We start from the raw sequence: 22,527 nt of genomic DNA on the forward strand, positions 1-22,527 counted from the left end.
TAATCTATGATTAATTTAATGAATTAGGTTTTCTACTTCTGAGGGCTGCTTTTCATTTCTATGTTTTATTCACATTTGCATTCATAAAATGTTTTTAATTACTCAGTGTTTTAGGCACCATGCTCACCTCTAAGATTAAAATTACTAGGAAGGCCGAGCTTAGTTGGGTCCTTGCCTACTTGGGTCTCTTAGTTTGACGTCATAGTCCGTGGGATGACCTTGTGACGCTGGAGCCTGAAGGGTCTTTCCCCAGTCTGCCCACAGCCACGGTCTCTGCCTTGCTATGCTTACAGCCTTTCTGTGCTGTGTTTCAGCAACTTGGAAGTGTGTACAGTATACTTGCTGCAATCTTGAATGTTGGAAACACTGAATTTTCTTCTGTGGCAACTGAACATCAGACTGACAAGAGCCGCATCTCTAATCGTGCAGCTCTGGAGAACTGTGAGTTTTATTATCTTTCATTTAAAACTGAACTGTTAAAAAAAGAAGTCTGATGACATAGTGCACGTGTCACATAAGGATCATTTCAAGCAGTTGTACTTTTATGGAATCCGAGAAAAGAATACTCAGATTCAATTTGTGTAAAATGAAGTTTTTAAAGTCCACCATAAACAGATCTTCATGCCTACAAATGAACTAATTACTGCAGAAGACACAATTAAAATTTAGGAAACTGATCTGAAAAAGACTTAAAGTTGTTATTGTGTAGATCTGGCATCTCTATCATTTTCAAAGTAATAAAGACTTGAATATTTATTTTCATACTGGATGGGTATTTTTACACACGTTCATCTTGGGTTGATTAATTTTGGAGTCATTTTCTATGCAAGAAGTACATCATGGTATTTGCTTCAAATCGACTTTTCTCTTACCAGCAATTTGATGAATTATTTCAGTAATTTAAGGTTTCTCACTGATACCTTCCAGTGGCAAAGCTTTTTTATTTAGAATATACCCTATTTTTTATTTTTAATACTGGCATGTGCCCTCAGAATTTCAGATTTATTTCATTCATAATCTGGGAAATGAATGGAATCCCTATCATCTCCACCCCCTGAGTCCCTGAAACCAGCTTGGTCATACAGCAGAACAAGTGTCTGAGGTTGGCATATAATGAATGGCAGGTATCTGGAAACCATTCTGGTTTTTCATATATAAAGAAAACTTAATTGGCACATAAAGTATTAAGTTATCAAAAGTGGAAAGAATAACCAGAAAATTCCAGCAATAAGATTCAAACCTCACCATCTGATCATAATTAGAAGAGTTATCACCAACCAATAGAAGAGCTCCAACAAGATATGTTGTAGATGTGAGTATACTTAGAAACTGCTAAACTAAAACCTGATTTTGATGACTGAAAACCTATTTCCATATAGCAGTACACAGTTATATGGATCACAAATGGTTAGTATTAATAGGAATATAGTTAAAATGAATTAAAGCACTGTCTGCAACAGCCACTCATGGAAAATAGAAATTTTACTAATTTACATTAAAATAATTTATAATTAAAGTTACAAGGAATTATCTCCAAGCCAAGGCCATGTTTCCAGATGATTTTACAGGTGCATGGTCTCAACCATGTCCATTCTATCCCATAACTCCCTCCCAAATATGACCTTTCCTCTTTATCTCCATCACCATCATTCTCATCCAAGACAACATCATGTCTCATCCAAACTAAGTGACTGCCCAGTTGTTTATTCCACATTAGTTCTCAAACTTTTCCAGGAGTTTCTCCACAATTCATTCAGAAACCACTTAACAAATGTATAAGTGGGTTCCCTCAATTTCCCTCCCCCTTCCTTGTCCCTCTGCCCACTTATACATCTTGGTTAGCTTCCCATTCCCTCTGGATGAAGACCATCAGGACTAGAACTTTGCCATACAAAGTGTTGCACTTAGCAGTATATCCCCAGGTAAAATGCCAGGCACGTAGTACACACTCACTAAATAAATATGTCAAATGATACATCTCAAAAGTGCTCTCCTAGGGCAGTCTACACAAGCAATAGAAATAAAAGCAAGAATAAACAAATGGGACCTAATGAAACTTAAAAGCTTCTGCACAGCAAAGGAAACCACAAGTAAAACAAAATGACAACCTACGGAATGGGAGAAAATTTTTGCAAATGAAACTGACAAAGGCTTGATCTCCAGAATATATAAGCAGCTCATATGACTTAATAAGAAAAAAACAAACAACTCAATCCAAAAATGGGCAGAAGACCTAAACAAGCAATTCTCCAAGGAAGACATACAAATGATCAATAGGCACATGAAAAAATGCTCCATATTGCTAATTATCAGAGACATGCAAATCAAAACTACAATGACATATCATCTCACATCAGTCAGAATGGCCATCATTCAAAAGTCCATAAATGACAAATGCTCGAGAGGCTGTGGAGAAAAGGGAAACCTACACTGCTGGTAGGAATGCAGGTTGGTGCAGTCACTGTGGAAAACAGTATGGAGATTCCTCGAAAGACTAGGAATAGAATTACCATACGACCCAGGAATCCTGCTCCTGGGCATATATCCAAAAAGAACCCTACTTCGAAAAAACACCTGCACCCCAATGTTCATTGCAGCAATATTTACAAAAGCCAAGACATGGAAACAGCCTAAATGTCCATCAGCAAATGACTGGATAAAGAAGAAGTGGTATATTTATACAATGGAATACTATTCAGCCATAAAAACCAACAATGTAACGCCATTTGCAGCAGCAAAATGGATGTCCCTGGAGAATGTCATTCTAAGTGAAGTAAGCCAGAAAGAGAAAGAAAAATACCATATGAGATCGCTCATATGTGGAATCTAAAAACAACAAAAACAAAAACATAAATACAAAACAGAAACAGACTCATACACATAGAATACAAACTTGTGGTTGCCAAGGGTGCAGGAGGTGGGAAGGGACAGACTGGGAATTCAAAATGTAGAATAGATAAACAAGATTATACTGTATAGCACAGGGAAATATATACAAGATCTTATGGTAGCTCACAGCGAAAAATAAAATGTGACAATGAATATATGTATGTTCATGTATAACTGAAAAATTGTGCTCTACACTGGAGTTTGACACAACATTGTAAAATGACTATAACTCAATTAAAAAACGTTTAAAATAAATAAATAAATAAATATGTCAAATGACTGAACAACGTGGGAATAGAAACAGACATACCAATCAATAGGAGACACTGTTCAGAAACAGATCCAAGTGGAATTCCCAGAAATGGCATTACAAATCACTAGGGGAATCAGTGTTCTAGGGACAGCCAACTGGGTGACCATTTGGAGGAGAGGGAATCTGAATCCTTCCCACACACCACATACCACAGTGAATTGCAAACATGTATCGACTTAAATGCAAATAAGTAAATAAATAAATAAAATGAATACACAGAGCAAAATGTATTTATATAATCCTGAGATGAAAACCGACTTAAAGAACTTTATGTGCAGAAAACCAAGAGCAGAAATGATTTTTGAAAAGGAAGATTTGACTACATAAAATTTAAAATTCTTTCATACTAAGAAAAAAGGAAAATGAATGAAACTGCAATGCAAATGAAAAATGAGGGAAAGTATTTGCAGCATACATATCATTATTCTCTTTAAACTGTAAAGAGGGCTTATAAATTGATTACGAAGAGATGAATATATCAGTGGAAAAAGGCAGTTCACAAAATAAGAATGACGAATCACTGATAAAAAATATGAAAAGAAAGTATTCAGCTTCCCTAGGAATCAAAAACAAATTAAAAGAAGAAAGCATTACTTTTAAAAATAATAATCCTCAGTGTCCATGAAATTGTGTTGAAATTATTTACCTTTCATTTGGCTGATAGGAGAATAACGGTTCAGAATTTTTGAAGAGCAACTAAACAGTATGTATCAAAAGGTTTAAATATGTTTATACACTCAGAACCAATTGCAGAATTTAGGCAATTTATGCTAAGGAAATAATACAAATCAGGAACACAGGTTCATGCCCAAAAGATTTATCCTAGCATTCTTTACAATTGTGAACATATGGAAATAACCTAAATATCCAACTATTTAAAAATTAATGTTATAATCAACTATACTTCAATAAAAAATAAAATTCAAAAACTTGATGTATTATGATACATGGCAGAACATTATGCAGCAAATTTAAATTTTATAAAACAATAGTCAACAAAATGGGAAATGCTTAAGACATTAGGATAAAATGCATGTGCAGAATAATGATAATAAACATGCCCAGAAGGAAAAGAAATGCAGAATTTTTTTTGAAGGTAGGATTTTTGCAGTAAGCCTATATAGTGCTTCTACAGAGTGAAAAAATATTTTGTTTAAATAAGGTTCCACAGTTTTAGCCATATAACCAAGAAATATCTTGTCCAAAATGCTAAATGTATAAAGTGTTCAAATTTTTTTAAAAGGAGAATTATTGATTTGAAAGATTAGCTTGACATGAAATAGTTTGGGTTAAGTATGTTTATTATATTCAAAAATGAATTTTGTTCACTGAGTTTAAGAGCTATTCACTTAAAATTCCCTGTGATATTTAATTATCATTAAATGTTAAATGCTCAGGCAACAAGTTTTAGCAGACTTTTGTCATTGAAGTATGTAACTGAAAAGTAGTATGGTAAAAAGTATATGAATGTCATGATGTTTTATGCAAATTTGTTTCTATATTGCAAAAGATACTTAAAATGCATTAGTTTGGGTAGTCGTGGCCGAGTGGTCAAGTCAATGGACTTGAAAATGCATTAATTTGGGTATATCCCTGAAGCTTAGGTAACCTTACAATCAATTTCTACATTTTGAAAATGTGTATATAATAGTGGTATCCAAATGACAGCAAAACTGTTCATTATGTTTTTAAACTATTTAACATAATTCAGTGAAATTATGTTTGGCATCAGCCAAACAACCACTGGTTTGTACAGCTGGTCACTCTCAGCCAGTCCGGGTTGAGCGGTGCTACATTTTACAATAGCCAACATTTGACCCGTCAGGGTAAGCAGAGGAAGATGATTAAGAAGAGACGAAGGACTCCTATTGAATAGTGACTTATTTTTACATTATAAAATCTTCGCATATTTATTTCATGTCATTTGAAGAAGGTGAACTACATTTTCATTCTCTGGGAAATTACATGATTGTCATAATTTCTTCTAACCACCTATCTGGTTTTTTGTTTGTTTGTTTGTTTTAGCGGCTTCTTTGCTTTGCATTCAAGCAGATGAGCTGCAAGAAGCTCTCACGTCCCACTGTGTGGTCACCAGAGGAGAAACCATCATACGACCCAATACTGTAGAAAAAGCTACTGACGTCAGGGATGCGATGGCTAAAACTTTATATGGACGCCTGTTTAGTTGGATAGTCAACCGCATTAACAGCTTATTGAAGCACAATGCACCACCCAGGTAAAAATCTTCATAGAAACGTTTTCCCCCAAATGCCTGGTGATGTAAATCTGCTTTCTAATTCACTGATTTGTACATGAATCCCTTTGAAGATATTTCTAATTGGTATCACTTATCAGTAAAGTTATATTTCTAGTAGGTCTGTTTGGTTTCCCAATGGTACCATTTCATTGCACCATGTATCTGCAAAGCTTTAAAACTGCTGGACCATAAAAACTGTGGCAGTATGAATAAACATAATAGAAAGTGATTTTTTAAACTATTTCTTACTATCAGTTTATATGTTCTTAGATTAGAAGATGTTCCGTGATGCACATACCATTTCATACTTGCATAAAATATCTGTTCAGCAGTGTTTTGTTTTAAGGGATTGAATTTAATCTTCAAGGCAAAAGAAAACATGCTTTTCATATTTTAACTCTTACTGTAACCCAGTAAAGGTAGGTATGACCTCCAATGAAATTTGGTTCAGAAATGCTCTAAGTAACTAGTAAATCATGGAGCAGAATATGAACAATGTTACAGAGCCATGACAGATGTAAGATATAACAGAACTTAAATCTACGACATGCCTAGTACCTTGTCTTTGAAATAAAGATAACCACAGCCACCACTGACGGAGGGCTCTCCACACACCACAGATTGTGCATAGATATGTTCATACATTTACATCCAAAGCTTTGTTCTTGCCGTAAATTATACAATTGTCAGAAATTTGTATTTGAAAAATAAGATGGATTCCTACCTTAAGATCACCTCATGTGCACCACACTTGCTTACTAAGCATAAAAGATTTCATATACATTTCAGGCATGTAGTTCACTGTTATTTCTCCCTAAATACATGTCACATCATAATATTCAAAATAATCTAAGAGATTATCCATTACCCCTCCATGTTCTTAACTGTCTGTCCCTCAAAATTGCTTCTTTTCAACTCCCTGTCGAACTGTACCCTGTCTGACTAGATCTGCAAATCACAACCCACTTTGCCTGTTACAATTTAATGGCCAAGACAGTTTGTATGTTCACGTGTGGCCATTTGTAGGATGCCAAGCTTTCAGATGAAAATGGAGAAATTCCAGAATTTTTCTGTATCTGTGTATTCCGTAAAATGTAGGCAATATCTTCAGATACTTGACCTCATTTTGTTAGCTGTCATCCTCGTGTTTGATACTAAGTGGTACCCAGGAAGCTGTGACTTATAAACATGTGAATCTGCTGCAATAGCCTGCCACTGCTGGGTGACTTTCCTTTCCATACACTGATGAAAACTATTCAAATCTTAGATGTTTACACTTTTGGTAGACCATTCGAGTAGTTTGGTTCAATCTGTCAAGATTTACACCAAGATTTTGGAGAGATGTGTTCTGTGCCAGGCTTGCCCACCAACTCGTCGTGTGACCTTGGGCAAGTTACTGCATTTCTCAGCCTCTCCTCCTTGCAGTTGAAAAGAGTCATGGAGTGACAAGTCATGGTCTTCATTGTTGGTGGGTATCCTGGTGCCTTTTAAGAATCTCTTGAAAACTGTATCCTCCACTCCAAAATAAAAAATGGATCTTTTTCTACATACTCACCAAAATATTGTACAAACTTGTCATTTCAGACCTTTTGAAGGTCATTAACAGATCCCAGTTTAAGGATCCCTCAACTAGCTCATCTCTAAGATCCTCCTGGCTCTAACACATTATTATTATTTGAGTTAAATAACTATCTCCGTGGGACCCTGTGGGACAAAGAGATTGTAAAAGAATAATAATTTTGACTAAACCAGGATAAATTTTAACTAGACATTTTTGCCTTATGTAACCACATTGAATTACACTTACTATTCAAAATAGGAATTTTCAGAGACATTCAGGTATCTTTCCTTTAGTCCATCCCGTCACATGTTCAAAGTATTTTGTAACTCTGTATTCTGAACTCAGTCAGTTCTTCAAAATATAGGGAACACCCGTCAGTTCACAGCATGTGGTTGCTAGCTGTCATCTCCAAAGTTAACCGAGAATACATAAATAATGAACAGAAAAGGAAAGGTTTGTACTCTCCTTTTTAAATTCACAAGGAAATAACTTTGCAATATATATATTTCTTGGAGGAGGAGTATAGTGTTTGACCAAGTCTCTGACCTTTAGTGAACAGAGGTGACCATTATGGAGGGGCAGGGGGAAAAATGCATTTGGAACACTGAATTGTAAAATAGTATTTAATTGTATTTTAAAGTATTTAATTCTAAAATAAATTCACATATGCTTATATCTTTCTCCAGGTTGCTGTTTATTCCATGTTAAAAAAAAATTACGTGTAACTAATTCAAAAACAAATAACAATTCTTTAAAATAAGTAAAATAGTTTTAGCAAGATGTTTAAATTGTTCTCTAGTGAGAGACTACTTTTTCATAGAATTTTTGATTTTCTGGTATGGTTTATATTGAACATGTTTATTCTGTGTTCTCAATGCTGGCTAGGTTTTCCCTGCGATTCATGAGTCACTCAGGGCTGTGATTTTTGTATCTACAAACCCATAGGAGAAAAAAAAACATTCTGTTTAAGTGTACAAAAGAGTATAGGAGTGATTTCTGTAGTACAAGGAAAATATTATAACATCTATATATTAAAATCGATGCTACTTACTTTATATTCCGTGGACAGAAGCTTTTTCAATTAAAACAATTTTCACTCTATATCCTGGTAGTAGGTTTTTTGGGGGGTTTTTTTCTTTTCTTTTTTTTTTTTTTTTTTGCTAAATCACAAAAATGAGTCTGAAAGATCCTGCTTTAATTACCTCCTGAGAAAATAAATAAGAACTCAAAATAATGTCTCCTAAACTTTCCAGTAGGAATGGTGATGAACTAAGCATTGGCATTCTGGATATATTTGGCTTTGAAAACTTCAAAAAGAATTCCTTCGAGCAGCTGTGCATTAACATTGCAAATGAACAAATTCAGTATTATTTCAATCAACACGTCTTTGCATGGGAACAGGTGAGCTGTGGTATTTTATTCTACGTAGTATAGATGCATGTGTGTGTGTGTGTGATGTGCAGAACTGTACTATGAAGCAAAATCTAAATCATAGATTTAAAATCTTAAACACTTGATAATGATCAAAAAAAGATTTCCTTTTCTCCATGGTCGTAGTGAAAACAAAAACAAGCCAAAAAAATTAGTATAAACAGAGGGTGTCTTGTTACATGATGTTGGGTGTCTTCCGCCAAAAATCACCGGACTCTCCTCCAAAACTTAGCAGCTCTGAGTTCTTGCAAGCAAAGAAGTTTCCTTTGGAAATTTAAATCAGCTGATGTATCTGGCTGTTTCTCTTTCTGTAGACTGCATAGCTGAAATTCTGTTTGAAATTTAAATACCCATCTAAAATGCATTAACTTCAGAATTCCAGTAGCTAGGCAACAGAACATAAGATAATAGATTTGATGTAAATCCCATGAAACGATAATTCTGTCAGAGTGCCATGTGTAATTTATGATTCAGCTTCAAAAATCAGAGACTTATTTGAATTGCATTTGGCAAAACTGTAGTATTAAAATTATTTTATTAAGTCTAAAAGAAGTAGTCGTATTTTATATAATTTAGTGTGTCATTGCTCCTTTAAATAATACTAAATTGTTTTGTGTTTACTGATTAAAACTGAAGTTTTTATTAAGTCGTATGAGCTGCTTATATATTCTGGGATCAAGCCTTTGTCGGCTTCATTTGCAAAAATTTTCTCCCATTCCGTAGGTGGTTGTTTTGTTTTACTTATGGTTTCCTTTGCTGTGCAGAAGCTTCTAAGTTTCATTAGGTCCCATTTGTTTATTCTTGCTTTTATTTCTATTGCTTGAGTAGACTCTTCTAGGAGGATATTTTTGAGATGTATGTCAGATAATTTTTTGCCTATATTTTCTTCTAGTAGTTTCGTTGTATCTTGTCTTATGTTTAAGTCTTTGATCCATCTTGAGCTCATTTTTGTGTATGGTTTAGAGAGTGTTCTAGCTTCATTGCTTTACATGGTGCTGTCCAGTTTTCCCAAGACCATTTGCTGAAAAGGCTGTCTTTATTCCAGTGTATATTTTTGCCTCCTTTGTTGAAGATGAGTTGACCAAAAGTTTGTGGGTTCATTTCTGGGCTCTCTATTCTGTTCCATTGGTCATTATGTCTGTTTTTGTACCAATACCATGCTGTCTTGATGACTGTAGCTTTATAGTATTGCCTGAAGTCTGCGAGAGTTATTCCTCCAGCCTCTTTCTTCCTCTTCAGTAATGCTTTGGCAATTCTAGGTCTTTGATGGTTCCATATAAATTTTATTATGATTTGTTCTAGTTCTCTGAAATATGTTCTGGGTAGTTTGATAGGGATTGCATTAAATCTGTAGATTGCCTTGGGCAGTGTGACCATTTTAACAATATTGATTCTTCCAATCCAAGAGCATGGGATATCTTTCCATTATTTAAAGTCTTTAATTTCCTTTATCAATGGTTTATAGTTTTCTGTGTATAATTCTTTCACCTCCTTGGTTAGATTTATTCCTAGGTATTTTATTAGTTTGGGTGCTATTTTAAAGGGGATTGTTTCTTTACTTTTTTTTTCTGTTGATTCATCATTAGTGTAAAGAAATGCAACGGATTTTTGAACGTTAATCTTGTAACCTGCTAACTTGCTGAATTCTTCGATCAGCTCTAGTAGTTTTCGTGTGGACCTTTTAGGGTTTTCTATATATAGTAACATGTCGTTGGCATATAATGACACTTTTACCTCTTCTTTTCCAATTTGGATCCCTTTTATTTCTCTCTCTTGCCTGACCAATCCAAAAATGGGCAAAAGACCTAAGCAAGCAATTCTCCAAGGAAGACATACAAATGATCAATAGGCACATGAAAAAATGCTCAATATCACTAATTATCAGAGAAATGTAAATCAAAACTACAATGAGGTATCACCTCACACCAGTCAGAGTGGCCATCATTCAAAAATCCACAAATGACATACTCTGGAGAGGCTGGAAAGGGGAACACTCCTACACTGCTGGTGGGAATGCAGTTTGGTGCAGCCACTGTGGAAAACAGTATGGAGATTCCTCAAAAGACTAGGAATAGACTTACCATATGACCCAGGAATCCCACTCCTGGGCTTGTACCCAGAAGGAACCCTACTTCAGGATGACACCTGCACCCCAATGTTCATAGTAGCAATATTTACAATAGCCAAGACTTGGAAACAGCCTAAATGTCCATCAACAGATGACTGGATAAAGAAGTGGTGGTATATTTATACAATGGAATACTACTCAGCCATAAAAACTGACAACATAACGCCATTTGCAGCAACATGGATGTCCCTGGAGAATGTCATTCTAAGTGAAGTAAGCCAGAAAGAGAAAGAAAAATACCATATGAGATCACTCATATGTGGAATCTAAAAAAAACAAAAAACAAAAACAAAGCATAAATATAAAACAGAAATAGACTCACAGACATAGAATACAAACTTGTGGTTGCCAAGGGGGTGGAGAGTGGGAAGGGATGGACTGGGATTTCAAAATTGTAGAATAGATAAACAAGATGATACTGTATAGCACAGGGTCTTATGGTTGCTCACAGAGAAAGAAATGTCTCAATGAATATATATATGATCATGTATACACAAGATCTTATGGTAGCTCACAGAGTAAGAAATGTCTCAATGAATATATATATGTTCATGTATGACTGAAAAATTGTGCTCTACACTGGAATTTGACACAGCATTGTAAAATGATTATAAATCAATAAAAAATTAAAAAAAGAAAAAACTGAAGTTTTTATTTAAATGTAAAATAAATTGGAAGTATATGAACTTCTTTTGATTCAAAATATTTAGGCTTATTGCAAATTTACTTTGAAATCGCATTTTAAAAACAGCAGTCACACAAAAAAGTTTAGATTGTGACATTTCTTAGGTCAAAAAGGGGACATAAGTTTAAGATAGTATCTGTGTTTGCACAGTTCTCAACTATCCCAGGGTCTTGTTCCAGCAAACATTTATTCTCTCACCCTCTCCCTCCACCCCTTCCCCACTCCTCTCCATCAGGGCCGTCCTTTAGCCTAATTATATGATGAAATCTTCAAAAGTCTCTATAGTCATGACCCTCTCTCCTCCATTCACACCAAGCTCCTTGAAAGCATATTCAGTATTCATTGCATTGTGTCGATTCCTTCCCCGCCTGGATACATTGAGTCCATAGCACCTGGCCCTGACCTCCCCTGTGCTATTGGAATGGCCCTAAATCTCATCAGTCATCAGTATCAGAAACATTTTAGTCTCCCCATTATTAGCCTTTCTGTATTTCTGACCCTGTTGATAGACTCCTGTTTTTGGAAATTCCCTCCTTTGGCATCCCTAACGTACTTCCTGTTTCTCGGCCTCTTCTATGGGTTCCTACTTTACTCTTCCTGCACCACCCCATAAGCCAGTGGTTCTCGACCCTGACTGCATCTTAGAATTACTTGGGTATCTTTGTAAAATCTCGTTGCCCAGATCCTGTCCCAGTCCACTTAAATCAGATCTCTCGGGATGAGACCTAGGTATCACTATGTTTTAAAGTTTCCCAGTCTATTCCAGTGTGCAGCCAAGGCTGAGAATTACTTTCCCAAATGCTAGCTTCCAAAGAGTTCCATCCTTGACCCTCTTCTATTCACTAGGAAAGAATCTATTTCCATTATTTCAACCGCCCCCTTCACGCTAGGGGTGCTCTAGTCCCACCTCCAACCCATGCCTCTCTCCGAACCTCCTCCATTTAGGACAGTTTTCAGAATTTTATCCAGAATTGAGCTCATCATCTTTCATTCTCACTTATATTCTTTCTCAGAGAATGACATCTCTGTCCACCGACTTACTCCAGCCAAAAGTGTTATGTTACATTTCATTTCTCTGAAACCCAAACCCAAAAGACTCATATTCCTCCCTCCTCTACACTCCAGCAAAAATATTTGACAGTACAGTATTTGGTTTACATTTGCATTTCCCTCTCGTTGGGCTGAAAAATCCTTGAAGCGAAGGATTGTATCTTAATTCTTCTTGTATCTTCAGAGCCTGACATATAGCAAATGCTCGGTAAAGATTAAATCAATGTCATCTTGCTTTAATAAGACTCACAATGTTCACAGAATCCATTCTAAACAGAAATTGAAATAAGTAATTTTTTTTTTTGCTTTGGGCTATTTGATAAGGATTTGTTAGGATTATTTGTTTCATGGGAACAGGTGCATCTTCCTCTATTTCCCATTCGATTCATTAACAACTTGTGTTGATAGACTTCTGTTAGTCTTATCTTTCAGGGGTTGAGGTTAAAACCTGGTTTACTGGAACTACCCTTTAAAAAACTTTCAGTAATTATTTGCTTTTTAGTTTTTACAGAATGTTAACAGTTTACAGTTTGATTTACACATTGATTGATAGCCTTGAATTTAATTTATGATCCTATCACTCTTAATTCTTTTGTCTTTGGGCTTGCTACAAGTGAAGCTACTCTACGACTTTTTTAAAAAATATCCTTGATTGGCTTTCAAAACAAAACCAACTCAAAATTGCCTCCAATGAATTAAAAATGCAACTAGGATCCGGGATTATGCAAAGCACTTTGAGGAATTAAGGCCATTCCCAATCCCTACAAATGCCTTCCTAGGGTAATGACCCAAGAATCCCTGCTTCATAATCTTAAGAGGCCAAGCACTGGCAGCTGAGTGATCAGGTCAGTGAATCTGTGATCCGGAGGGCTCAGGAGTAGTCAGTGATTCTGTTGAGTTTAACATGTGAGTATACCTGTTTGGGTTTTTTTTTTTTTCTTTCACCCTTTCACTCCCCTGTGAAAGCAAAAATTATAACTGAGAAATTTTTATTTAGCTGTATTAGCTATCACAGATAAAGAGAGCACATTTACACCAATTTCTATACGTGAGAAACAGCCATTCAGCCAAATCATTAATTAAAATCACGGTCACACTTTTTCTGGTCAAATAAGAGTTCCTCTGTTTTTAATAAAGCCATTATTGCTTATCAGGAAGGCATAGTGTTGTCAGTTTCATGGACATACACATGACGTGTCCAATCTGAGCAGGATTAGAAACCTTGCAAGCCTTGGGCTGCATCTTCACAGATGAAACCACTTCCGGTCCTGCTTAAACCAACAAGTATTACCTTTATCGACAGTCCTACAACATCGAAACATAGGTTAAGGTTTTGCTAAAGGCATTTCCTTTTTCAGCCTTTGTTCGGTTCGCGTGTAACGTACAGCAGAGTTGGTTGTGAAGACACTTTGAATATCATTTTCCCATTACGTTCCATTACAACAATAATCAATAGATTATTGTAAAACACTTTTAGTGAAAGAGTTTATGCCAGTGACCTAATCCATAGTGTTGAGCGGATAGTTTTGTTTCTTGGTATGGTTGCCTCCAACCAGCCGTTTGTGTTCCTTTTGAAACATATTCCCAAATCATTTTCAACTCGCTGGCAGCTGTGCCTCCTTTCTTCCCCAAACCTACTTTTCTATGGATGTAAATTATATTCCTCAGACTCTCAACCCACAACGGGGAGCATCCGGAACTTGCATCTTTTTTTTTTCTCCTTATTATCCTGATATTTAGAATGTCTAAGAGAGCTAGTATGGAGTATTTTTTTTTTCATTTTTCAGTTAATAGGTAGAATTGTTACAATTTGACTGCATTACAATTTCCACATATATAATACATTGTGTGTAAATATGTATAAAAATATACTGCACATATTTTTTAGTTAACATGTATGTACTGATCATTGTTTCTAAGATAGAGTAGTAGTATTTCCTACTGTGTATAATATATAGCTTCTGAAAATTTTCTGAAGTTTGATATTTCATTTGAAGCTAGTATTTGAATATAATATTTGCAGTATAATATTTGAAGCTCCCATGCTCTTACAGCACTAGAAGAACCATGTGACTTTAATAAAGTTTAAAGGAACAATCTATATTTGAAAATGATAGTTTGAAAATTGGATAATAATCTAGGTCCCCACCCCTGCAAACAGACAAAGAGGAGTATGATCGTAATCTTTTAAAACTCTAGACTCTTCTTAGTAATGACTCCTCTAAGTAAGTTGCAACTGAAAAGTGTATGCTCTTCTCTCAATTTTATTAATTCCACGGATGGAGTATCCATATTTCAGCCTTCCCTGATCCTTTTGTATAGGATTATTTTGGTGCACACTATTTTCATATTTTTCAAAAAGCTTTTAATTAGCAGCTCAAGGAGCAGCCAACAAGCCATTGGATTTCTGATAAGAAAGGTAGCTGTTTGCAGTAGCCCTCACGCTGAATCTCCATGGTAATCATGCAGCCAAGATTTTGCTTTTGTTGGGTTTGGTTTTATTTATTTTCTGGTTTTCTTCCATATGAAAGAGAGCTCAGCAGTAATGAAAGTGCGACAGAAAGCTTGAAGTTCTCTTCGAGTGAGTGTCACGCTGGTGCTGCAGCTGTGGGTTTTCTCCTTTTACTTTTGCACGGTGGTGTAATCATAGTGGTATAGAACATACAAAAAGAAATGAGCCCTGTTCTCTAGAAGTTCACGATTCAAATCAAGGGAACACCAACCATTGATTAGTCCCCCATGGGCATGAGTTTGAATTGGAACAAATGTCATTGTTCTGTAGGGCTGTTAGGCATCCAGAACTCCGTAGGATGCTACAGAGCATTGTGCTGTGGTCCTGAAGATTCACTCTACTTCCTTGTAGGCCTATTTATACCTCAGATTAGCTTTCTGATCCAGGAGTGCAGCACGTTTTTCTGGCCATTAACTGCACTAAAGTGTATTTTTAAAGTGAGCTATTAATACTTGGATAAGCCCTAAGAGGATAAGCTTTTGCATATATATATAATTTATATATGCACCCATGAATTTAGAATTAAAAGTCAGAAGTCATTTTATAAGCAGGAAGCTATTTGCAGCACATAATGGAACAATAAGTGCAATTATGGATCTGGCTTCTCTCACAGAAAGTGATGTGTGTGAATTTTATCTCCAGCTGTTCATATCCTAAAGTTTAAAGCTTTTGGGATTTTGAGTGTGGGCTCCAACATATAATTTGTGACAATTACAAAGAAGAAAAAATTCGTTCATTTATATAGTATCTATATTTTCAACGTTTTTTAACATTTGTAAAGTAAAAAGAATCAGTCATCTGATAAAAAAAATGTGTGGGTAAATTAATACAAACCCCTTCTAAGTGCTTGCAAATTGTTGTTTGCAAGTGTGAATTTTTATTTTATATCCAGCTTTCTCCCCTATGACACACACCATATGTGTGTGGTTATGGGGGCACCATTTATAGGCATTTTCCTTAAGCATTAAGACAGCTGTGCATTTAAGAAACCCTTGACAGACAATACATTTTCTTTTATAAAAGCTTAGCCAAGTAAGAGGTTACTGTTTGAGATCACGTGCAGATGTTCCTTAAACTTCTCACACACTCAGTGAATGTGGAAGTTGATACCCAAATGAGTAGGTGCACGTGGAGCATCGCTGGGCATCTCCTGGCTGTGAATGTGCACTCTCCACCTCTGGCTCCTGCAGGCAGCCTCCTGGGCTCCTGTGTCTTCCCCATCCCCCATCCCTCACTCAACACCTGGACTGCCCACACTCTGTTTCTCTTTCATCAACTAAGTTGGTTAGCACCCCATGTGATGTGGGGATTTCTGGTATTTATTTTAACAATTTGGCAGTATTTTTAAAAAATCTTTTAATTATGATTAAGAAAAATTTTGAATGAAATATGCAATTAAGAGCATAGATCCATATGCAGTTACTATAGTTTTCTACATGTGAGGTTAGAGCATAATCTTGACAAAATGAAATAAAAGTTTTTGATAAAGAGTTAAACATGACAATAAAGGAGAAATAGTTTAAGGTGGAAGGGATCCTGGTGCAGAGAAAACTACATTTCTGAATTCCGAACTGAAACTTCCTCTTATCCTAAACCAATACCTGTCAATAGAATATAAATCTGTAAAATCCTTTATGGTTTTCAAGACTTTTCAAGGATAGGAACCATACACATAAAGTGACTAGATGAAACTTTTTATCTCAACATATGTTTGTGTACCGCCTTTTCTGAAAAAGGGAGCTGTTCTGGGGGCATCGTTTAAATCTCCTTTCTCCAAAGTTCATTAAACATGTGTAAAATATAACAAGTATATTTTATTAGGAATTATCCAAAATACTTTCTCATTAGGTTACTTGTCAAATTCTGGATTAATGGCCTATGTCATCTCAGGTTAATGATGATCAGCATTCCCTGTGGCTTGCAATTAACATTAATGTAAAAATCAATAGGACTGTTGATATCAGCTTTGAATAGAAAATACAGAAGGAAATAGATGTCCAATCATAAATTTTATTTGACATCAAGAGTTTAGATTTTTATACTTCAATAAAAAGAGTTTAGATTTTTACAGCATGCATATTTACCACTTTGCTTTCTTCATTTTTAGTTTTTTAAAATACTTATTTATCTCAGTAAAATGTTATTACTAAAAAAAAAATCTATGTACAGAAAGAGAGCAAATGATAAAGCAAATGTGGGAAAATGCTAGAAATTGAGGAGTTTGGATAAAGGGTACATGGGGGTTGTTTGTACTATTCTAGCAACTTTTCTGTAAGTTTAAAATTATTTCAGAATAAAAAGTGGCAGTTTCTTTTTTCACTATGATAAACGTACTCATTCACCTTGACAGCACCCCAAATCCAGATTTTCAACATGTAAAATCTTTCTCTTAGAATGAAGAGGGGCTTTTTGTCAATGGTTAGAAAGAGGATTTTTCTCAATGGTTTCTTTCCACGTGGGCAAATAACTATGTGTACCCATATGAGCAGTTGGTGAGTAGGAATTCTTTTACTGAAAGAGAGACCTGAGAAAATAAATGTGTTTTTGTGGCTTCCTTCCCCTGTCAACAGACCTTTATTCATTAAGTTTCACAGCATGTTCAGGACGTTCTGGCATTTTGAAACCTAAATAAGATCATTTCCATGTCGTAGATACAGAGGTCTCCCTGGGACTTGCCCAACGTTACAGGCTGGTTAAACAAAGCCAGGACCAGAATTCAGGTCTCCATTTTTGTTTCTTTGTCTGTTTGGATGGTTGGCAGGTACAGGTGAAGGCTGTGTCCCGTGTTCTAGGAAGGGCCTGTGGCCTGTGTCTCCCAGTGGCCGGTCTGAACAGATAGATGGAAGGATGGATCGATGGACCTTCCATCGATGGAAGGATGGATGAATATGTGGATGGATTTTGGGGGCTCCTGAGAGTAGAGGATACCCATCCAGGGTTCTTCTCGTGAGCAAACAAATCAGCAAAGTTGAGAAGAACCAGGGATCTAACAAAGTATTCTCTTGTAGAGAAGAAAACATACTCTATCTGTTTGAAAGAAAGAGAGAAGGAGGGAGAGAGAGGGGAAGGAAGGGAGGGAAAGAGAGTGAGTGAGTCAGTCTTTTCTTGTGAAAGACCAAGGAGAATCAGCGTTAAGTCAGGAAAGAAGGAAATTGGAGAAAGCAGTAGCGCTAAGGCAGGTGGCAGTGGTAACAGAGACTGTGACAACTGGAGAGCGAATAGATGGAGCAACTGAAAAAGAGAACACAGCAAAAGCAAAGAAATCCCAGGATGTAACTTAAGGATTGGAACGGAAAAGAAGAGAGCATTTTTGCTGTGCCCTAAAGAACAGGAACTCTGCCTTTCTCATCTCTATTTCTGCCTTCTCCAGCTCCACTCAGCCCTAAATATACACCTGGTACGTGCTCCACAAATGTTTGAGGAATTTTAGTGTGTAGCATCGTCTGCATGATCTACACAGAGACAGTGCCACACACCTAGGTGAATTCCAAATTCCATCCGATATAAATCCCATTCGTTCTTCTTCCATGACTTGAAATGGATAAAAGCATTGAAAAGTGGGCTGAGGAGGGCGCCTGACCTTTGGTGCGCACTTGGCTTCTGGGGCAGGATCTCCTGTCCTCGCGTATTTTAGGGCGAATGACGGAGGCGTCGTGCCTCTTTAAGTCCAGTTCTGCTGCATGGGCATTGCCGGCCCCGGACGGGGAACCCTGAGGCCGGGGAGGCAGCGACCATCGACCCACTCGAAGGAGCGAGTTGCCCCAAATGCAAATGAAGAAGCTCATCAAATAAAGTGTGGTGTCTGCACACAATGGAATGTCCCACCCAGCACTGTGGGTCTAGGACCACACCCAACAACAGGACGACTCACACAAGGTTGGGGGAAGAGACCTCAAGAATGCAGTGCACAGTTTGAAAGGAGAGGCCAACAGCCCTGCTTTAGAAGTCAGAATGGTGGTTACGGGTGGAGGGAAGGAGACAGCTGGTATGCAGGGCTTCTGGGGACTGGGAGCCGCTGGGGGATCTCAGTGCTGCTACATGGCCGTAATGGGTGTAACTGCTCTGCAGGGGTTCTGCCCACCGTGAAGAGAAATGCTGACTCCTCCTCTGCACTTCATCCCTGCCCCCCTGCCCCCCACCCCCATCTTGGGAACCAAAAATGTCTCTAGATGTTGTCCAGTGTCCCCTGGGGGCCGAGTCAGCCCAGGCTGAGAACCACCAGACTGGGGGATGGTTTCTAGACTGGAACACTTTAGACCTACCCCGTACAGTACAGCAGCCACTGGCCACGTCCGGCCACGAGTGTTTGAACTGTGGCTGGTCCAGACCGAGGTGTGCTAGGAATGCGGAACAACTAGATTTTGAAGACTTATCATGAAGAAAAGCATGTAGAATATCCCGTGTCTTATTTTTGTATACTGACATGATAACATCTTGGATATTTTGGCTTAAATAAAATGTATTATTAAAATTTTTTTAAAAAGTGGGCTGAACTTATTAAAAAATGAAAGAGATACTGATTTATAGCTTGAAACAGCAAATACAGGAGAATAAATATTGAGGATCACTTAAACCAACCCATAATATTTCCAGATTCTAAAATACCTAAAACTGTGGATCAGTGTCAGATGATGAACACACCTACATGAGAAGGACATGACTTCATTTCCCAGGTGTGAGTTTAGTGTAAGAATTCAGTGTGCCCTGTTACTGAATATAACCAACTTGCATAAAACTAAAATATCACAGAAGCCAAACTCCTTGACTGAAACCTTGATTTCAGGAAAATAGTTTTGAAACTTCAGATTCAGACATCACATTTCCTGGTTTCAAACTGTATTAGAAAGCTATGGTAATTAAAACAGTATGATTTGGACATATAAACAGACATATAGATGAAAGGAACAGAACAGAGAGTCCGGAAATAAACTCAAGTGTACATGATCAACTAATTTTCAACCATGGTGCCAAAAATACACAATAAGTAAAAGATAATCTTTTCAGTAAGTGATGCTGGGAAAACTGGGTGGACACATGCAAAAGAATGAAACTGGGTTCCTTTCCTACATCATATACAAAAATTAGCTCAAAATGGATTAAATACTTGAATATAAAACCTGAAGCTATAAACTCCTAGAAGAAAACGTAGGAGTAAGCTTGACATCAGTCTTGGCAATGCTTTATTTTAGATTTTCACCAAAAGTAAAGGCAACAAAAGCAAAAATAAACAAGTAAGACTATACCAGACTAAAACACTTTTGCTCAGCAAAAGGAGCCATCAACAAAATGAAAAGTCAACCTACAGAGTGGGAGAAAATATTTTCAAATAATAAATCTTGTAAGGAATTAATATCCAGTGTATATTAAAGACTCATACAACTCAACAGCAAATCAACAAAGAAACAATTTGATCTGAAAACAGGAACAGGAACTGAGTAGACATTTTTCCAAAGAAGACACACAAATGGCCAAGAAATAGATGAACAGATGCCCAACAACAATAATCTTCAGGCAAATGCAGTTTGAAATCCCCTCACAGCTGCTAGAATGGCTTTCATCAAAAAAAGATGAGTGATAACAAGTGTTGGCAAAGGTGTGGGGAAAAAACGGCTAAGTTAGTAGGAATATAAATTGGTGCAGCCACCATGGAAAACAGTATGGAACGTCCTCAAAAAATTAAAAACAGAACTATCATGTGATCCAGCAATCCCACTTCTGGGTATGTATCCAAAGGAAATTAAAACAGGGTCTCTAAGAGATACCTTCATTCCTAGGTTTACTGCAGCATTATTAACAATAGTCAAGATATGGAAACAACCTGTGTCTGTCAAAGGATGAATGGATTAAGAACAAACACACACACACACACAGAATGAAATCTTATTCAGCCATGAGAAAGAAGAAAATGCTGCTGTTTGCAACAACATGGATGGGACCTTGACGGCATTATGCTAAGGGAAATAAGCCAGATAGGGAAAGATAAATACTATATGTATCACTTATATGTGAAAATCAAAAACGTCAAACTCATAAAAACAGACTAGAATGGTGGTTACCAGCACCTGATGGTCAAAGAATATACACTTCCAGTTTTAAGATGAATAAGTCCTAGGGATCTAATGTACAGTATGGTGATTATAGTCAATAATACTGTGGTATATACTTGAAAATTCCTAAGAGAATTTATCTTAAATGTTCTCACCCCATAAAAAGAAGTGATAATTATGTGATGTGATGGAGGTGTTAGCTAACTCTATGGTGGTAATCATTTTTCAATATATAAGGTGTATCAAATCAACACACTGTACCTCTTAAACTTACACAATGTTACATGTCAGTTACATCTCAATAAAGTTGGGGGAGAAAGAAGATAATTTCCCAGGAGAGTCACTCACAGATTCATTCATTCACTCATAATTTACAGAACATGCCCAAGTCTCCCTAGATAGAGGAGAATGGTGCAGAGGCGAATCAAAGTTCCTTTTCTCATCAAGATTTCATTCTAATGAGAGAGAGGGAGAATAATATGGAGAAATGCTAGAAATACTGAAATAATTTAAAGCAGGGCGGCTGGGGAGAGATAGATAGTGACCAGTCGAAGAAGGGGTGGGGGCTTGTTGGATTAGACCAGGAGTTGGGAGGAGGTCTCTCTGAGGAGGTGAGACCCCAGTGACACGTCACGCCTTTATTGTGTTATGGATCTGTACTGAGTAGTCCACACTTACACTGTCACCTGCCCTAGAAGCCACGTGGAAGCCTGCAGCCTGATCAGCCTGTGATGGCCACCCTTCCACGCTGCCGTGTAAGCCTGAGGACTCAATGTAGTCATTTCAAATTTCTCCTGGGGTGACACTTTGGCCTTAAATATTTGCACTTGTTTAGGTCGTAGCTGTGGGTGCATCTTCTGCAGGCTTTCCTGCTACTGTGTCCTTCCACAACTCACACTCAAAATTCAGTGCAAAACAAGGAGACCTTAACTCACTCGGGCGTGAGGTTTTCTAACATCCAAGGCTTTTCACTTCCTTTCTCCTTGATATATACTTAAAATCATTATTCATCGACCTTTTTGCAAAAGGAAATTCGGGCCATCTGAACAGAGTAGGGATTATATATGCTAAACAGCTCAGCTTTGCTGCAGTTAGTAACCCTGCTCATCTGCTTTAAATGTATTTTTAATGCACAGGGCCTAGCAGAGGACTTTCTGAATAGTTAGATGAGCTGTATTTCCCCACATGTGCTGAAAAATAATGAAACGCTTTGAAATCATAGCAGCTATAAAAATACAAAGTATGTTGTTTTAGGCAGGATGATTTTCCTAAAAGTGCTTTTAGTCCTGGGTAACAGCCTGTTTTCTCCATTGAGTTGCCCGGAGTCTGTAATGCTAACAAATTTCTTAAATGTCTAAGCCCGTTGTTTTCCAAGTTACTCATCTCTGTTCTGTACAACCTGCCACAAAAGCATTCGGTGGATTTTGACACAGGCAAATAGAAGTGACAGATGCATTGATTTAGACCTTAACCTCACCCACTTTATATATGAAACATACAAAGCCTCTTTTGAACTTTGCGGTTGCCATTTAAGCTGTAATCTGCTGTCAGCATAATGTGTCTGGCAGTCAAGTAATTCTAGGTCTGCATACATCTCCCAAGGTCACCTTCAAGTGAGAACGCTGTGAAACTTCAAACATTGTTTCCATTTTTT

The 22,527-nt window shown here is 36.9% G+C and overlaps 1 protein-coding gene across 1 annotated transcript in view; it reads left to right on the forward strand.

Moving 5' to 3' along the window:
• MYO3A (myosin IIIA) overlaps positions 1-22,527 on the forward strand; it is a 184,574-nt gene that overhangs the window by 102,351 nt on the left and 59,696 nt on the right. Inside the window, exons 17-19 of the mRNA XM_072954981.1 lie at positions 315-441; positions 5,228-5,438; positions 8,274-8,421. Coding sequence (XP_072811082.1) covers positions 315-441; positions 5,228-5,438; positions 8,274-8,421 — 486 coding nt within the window. The remainder of the gene's footprint in view (positions 1-314; positions 442-5,227; positions 5,439-8,273; positions 8,422-22,527) is intronic.

Source organism: Vicugna pacos, chromosome 35 (genome assembly GCF_048564905.1).
Source record: "Vicugna pacos chromosome 35, VicPac4, whole genome shotgun sequence".
NCBI lineage: Eukaryota > Metazoa > Chordata > Mammalia > Artiodactyla > Camelidae > Vicugna > Vicugna pacos.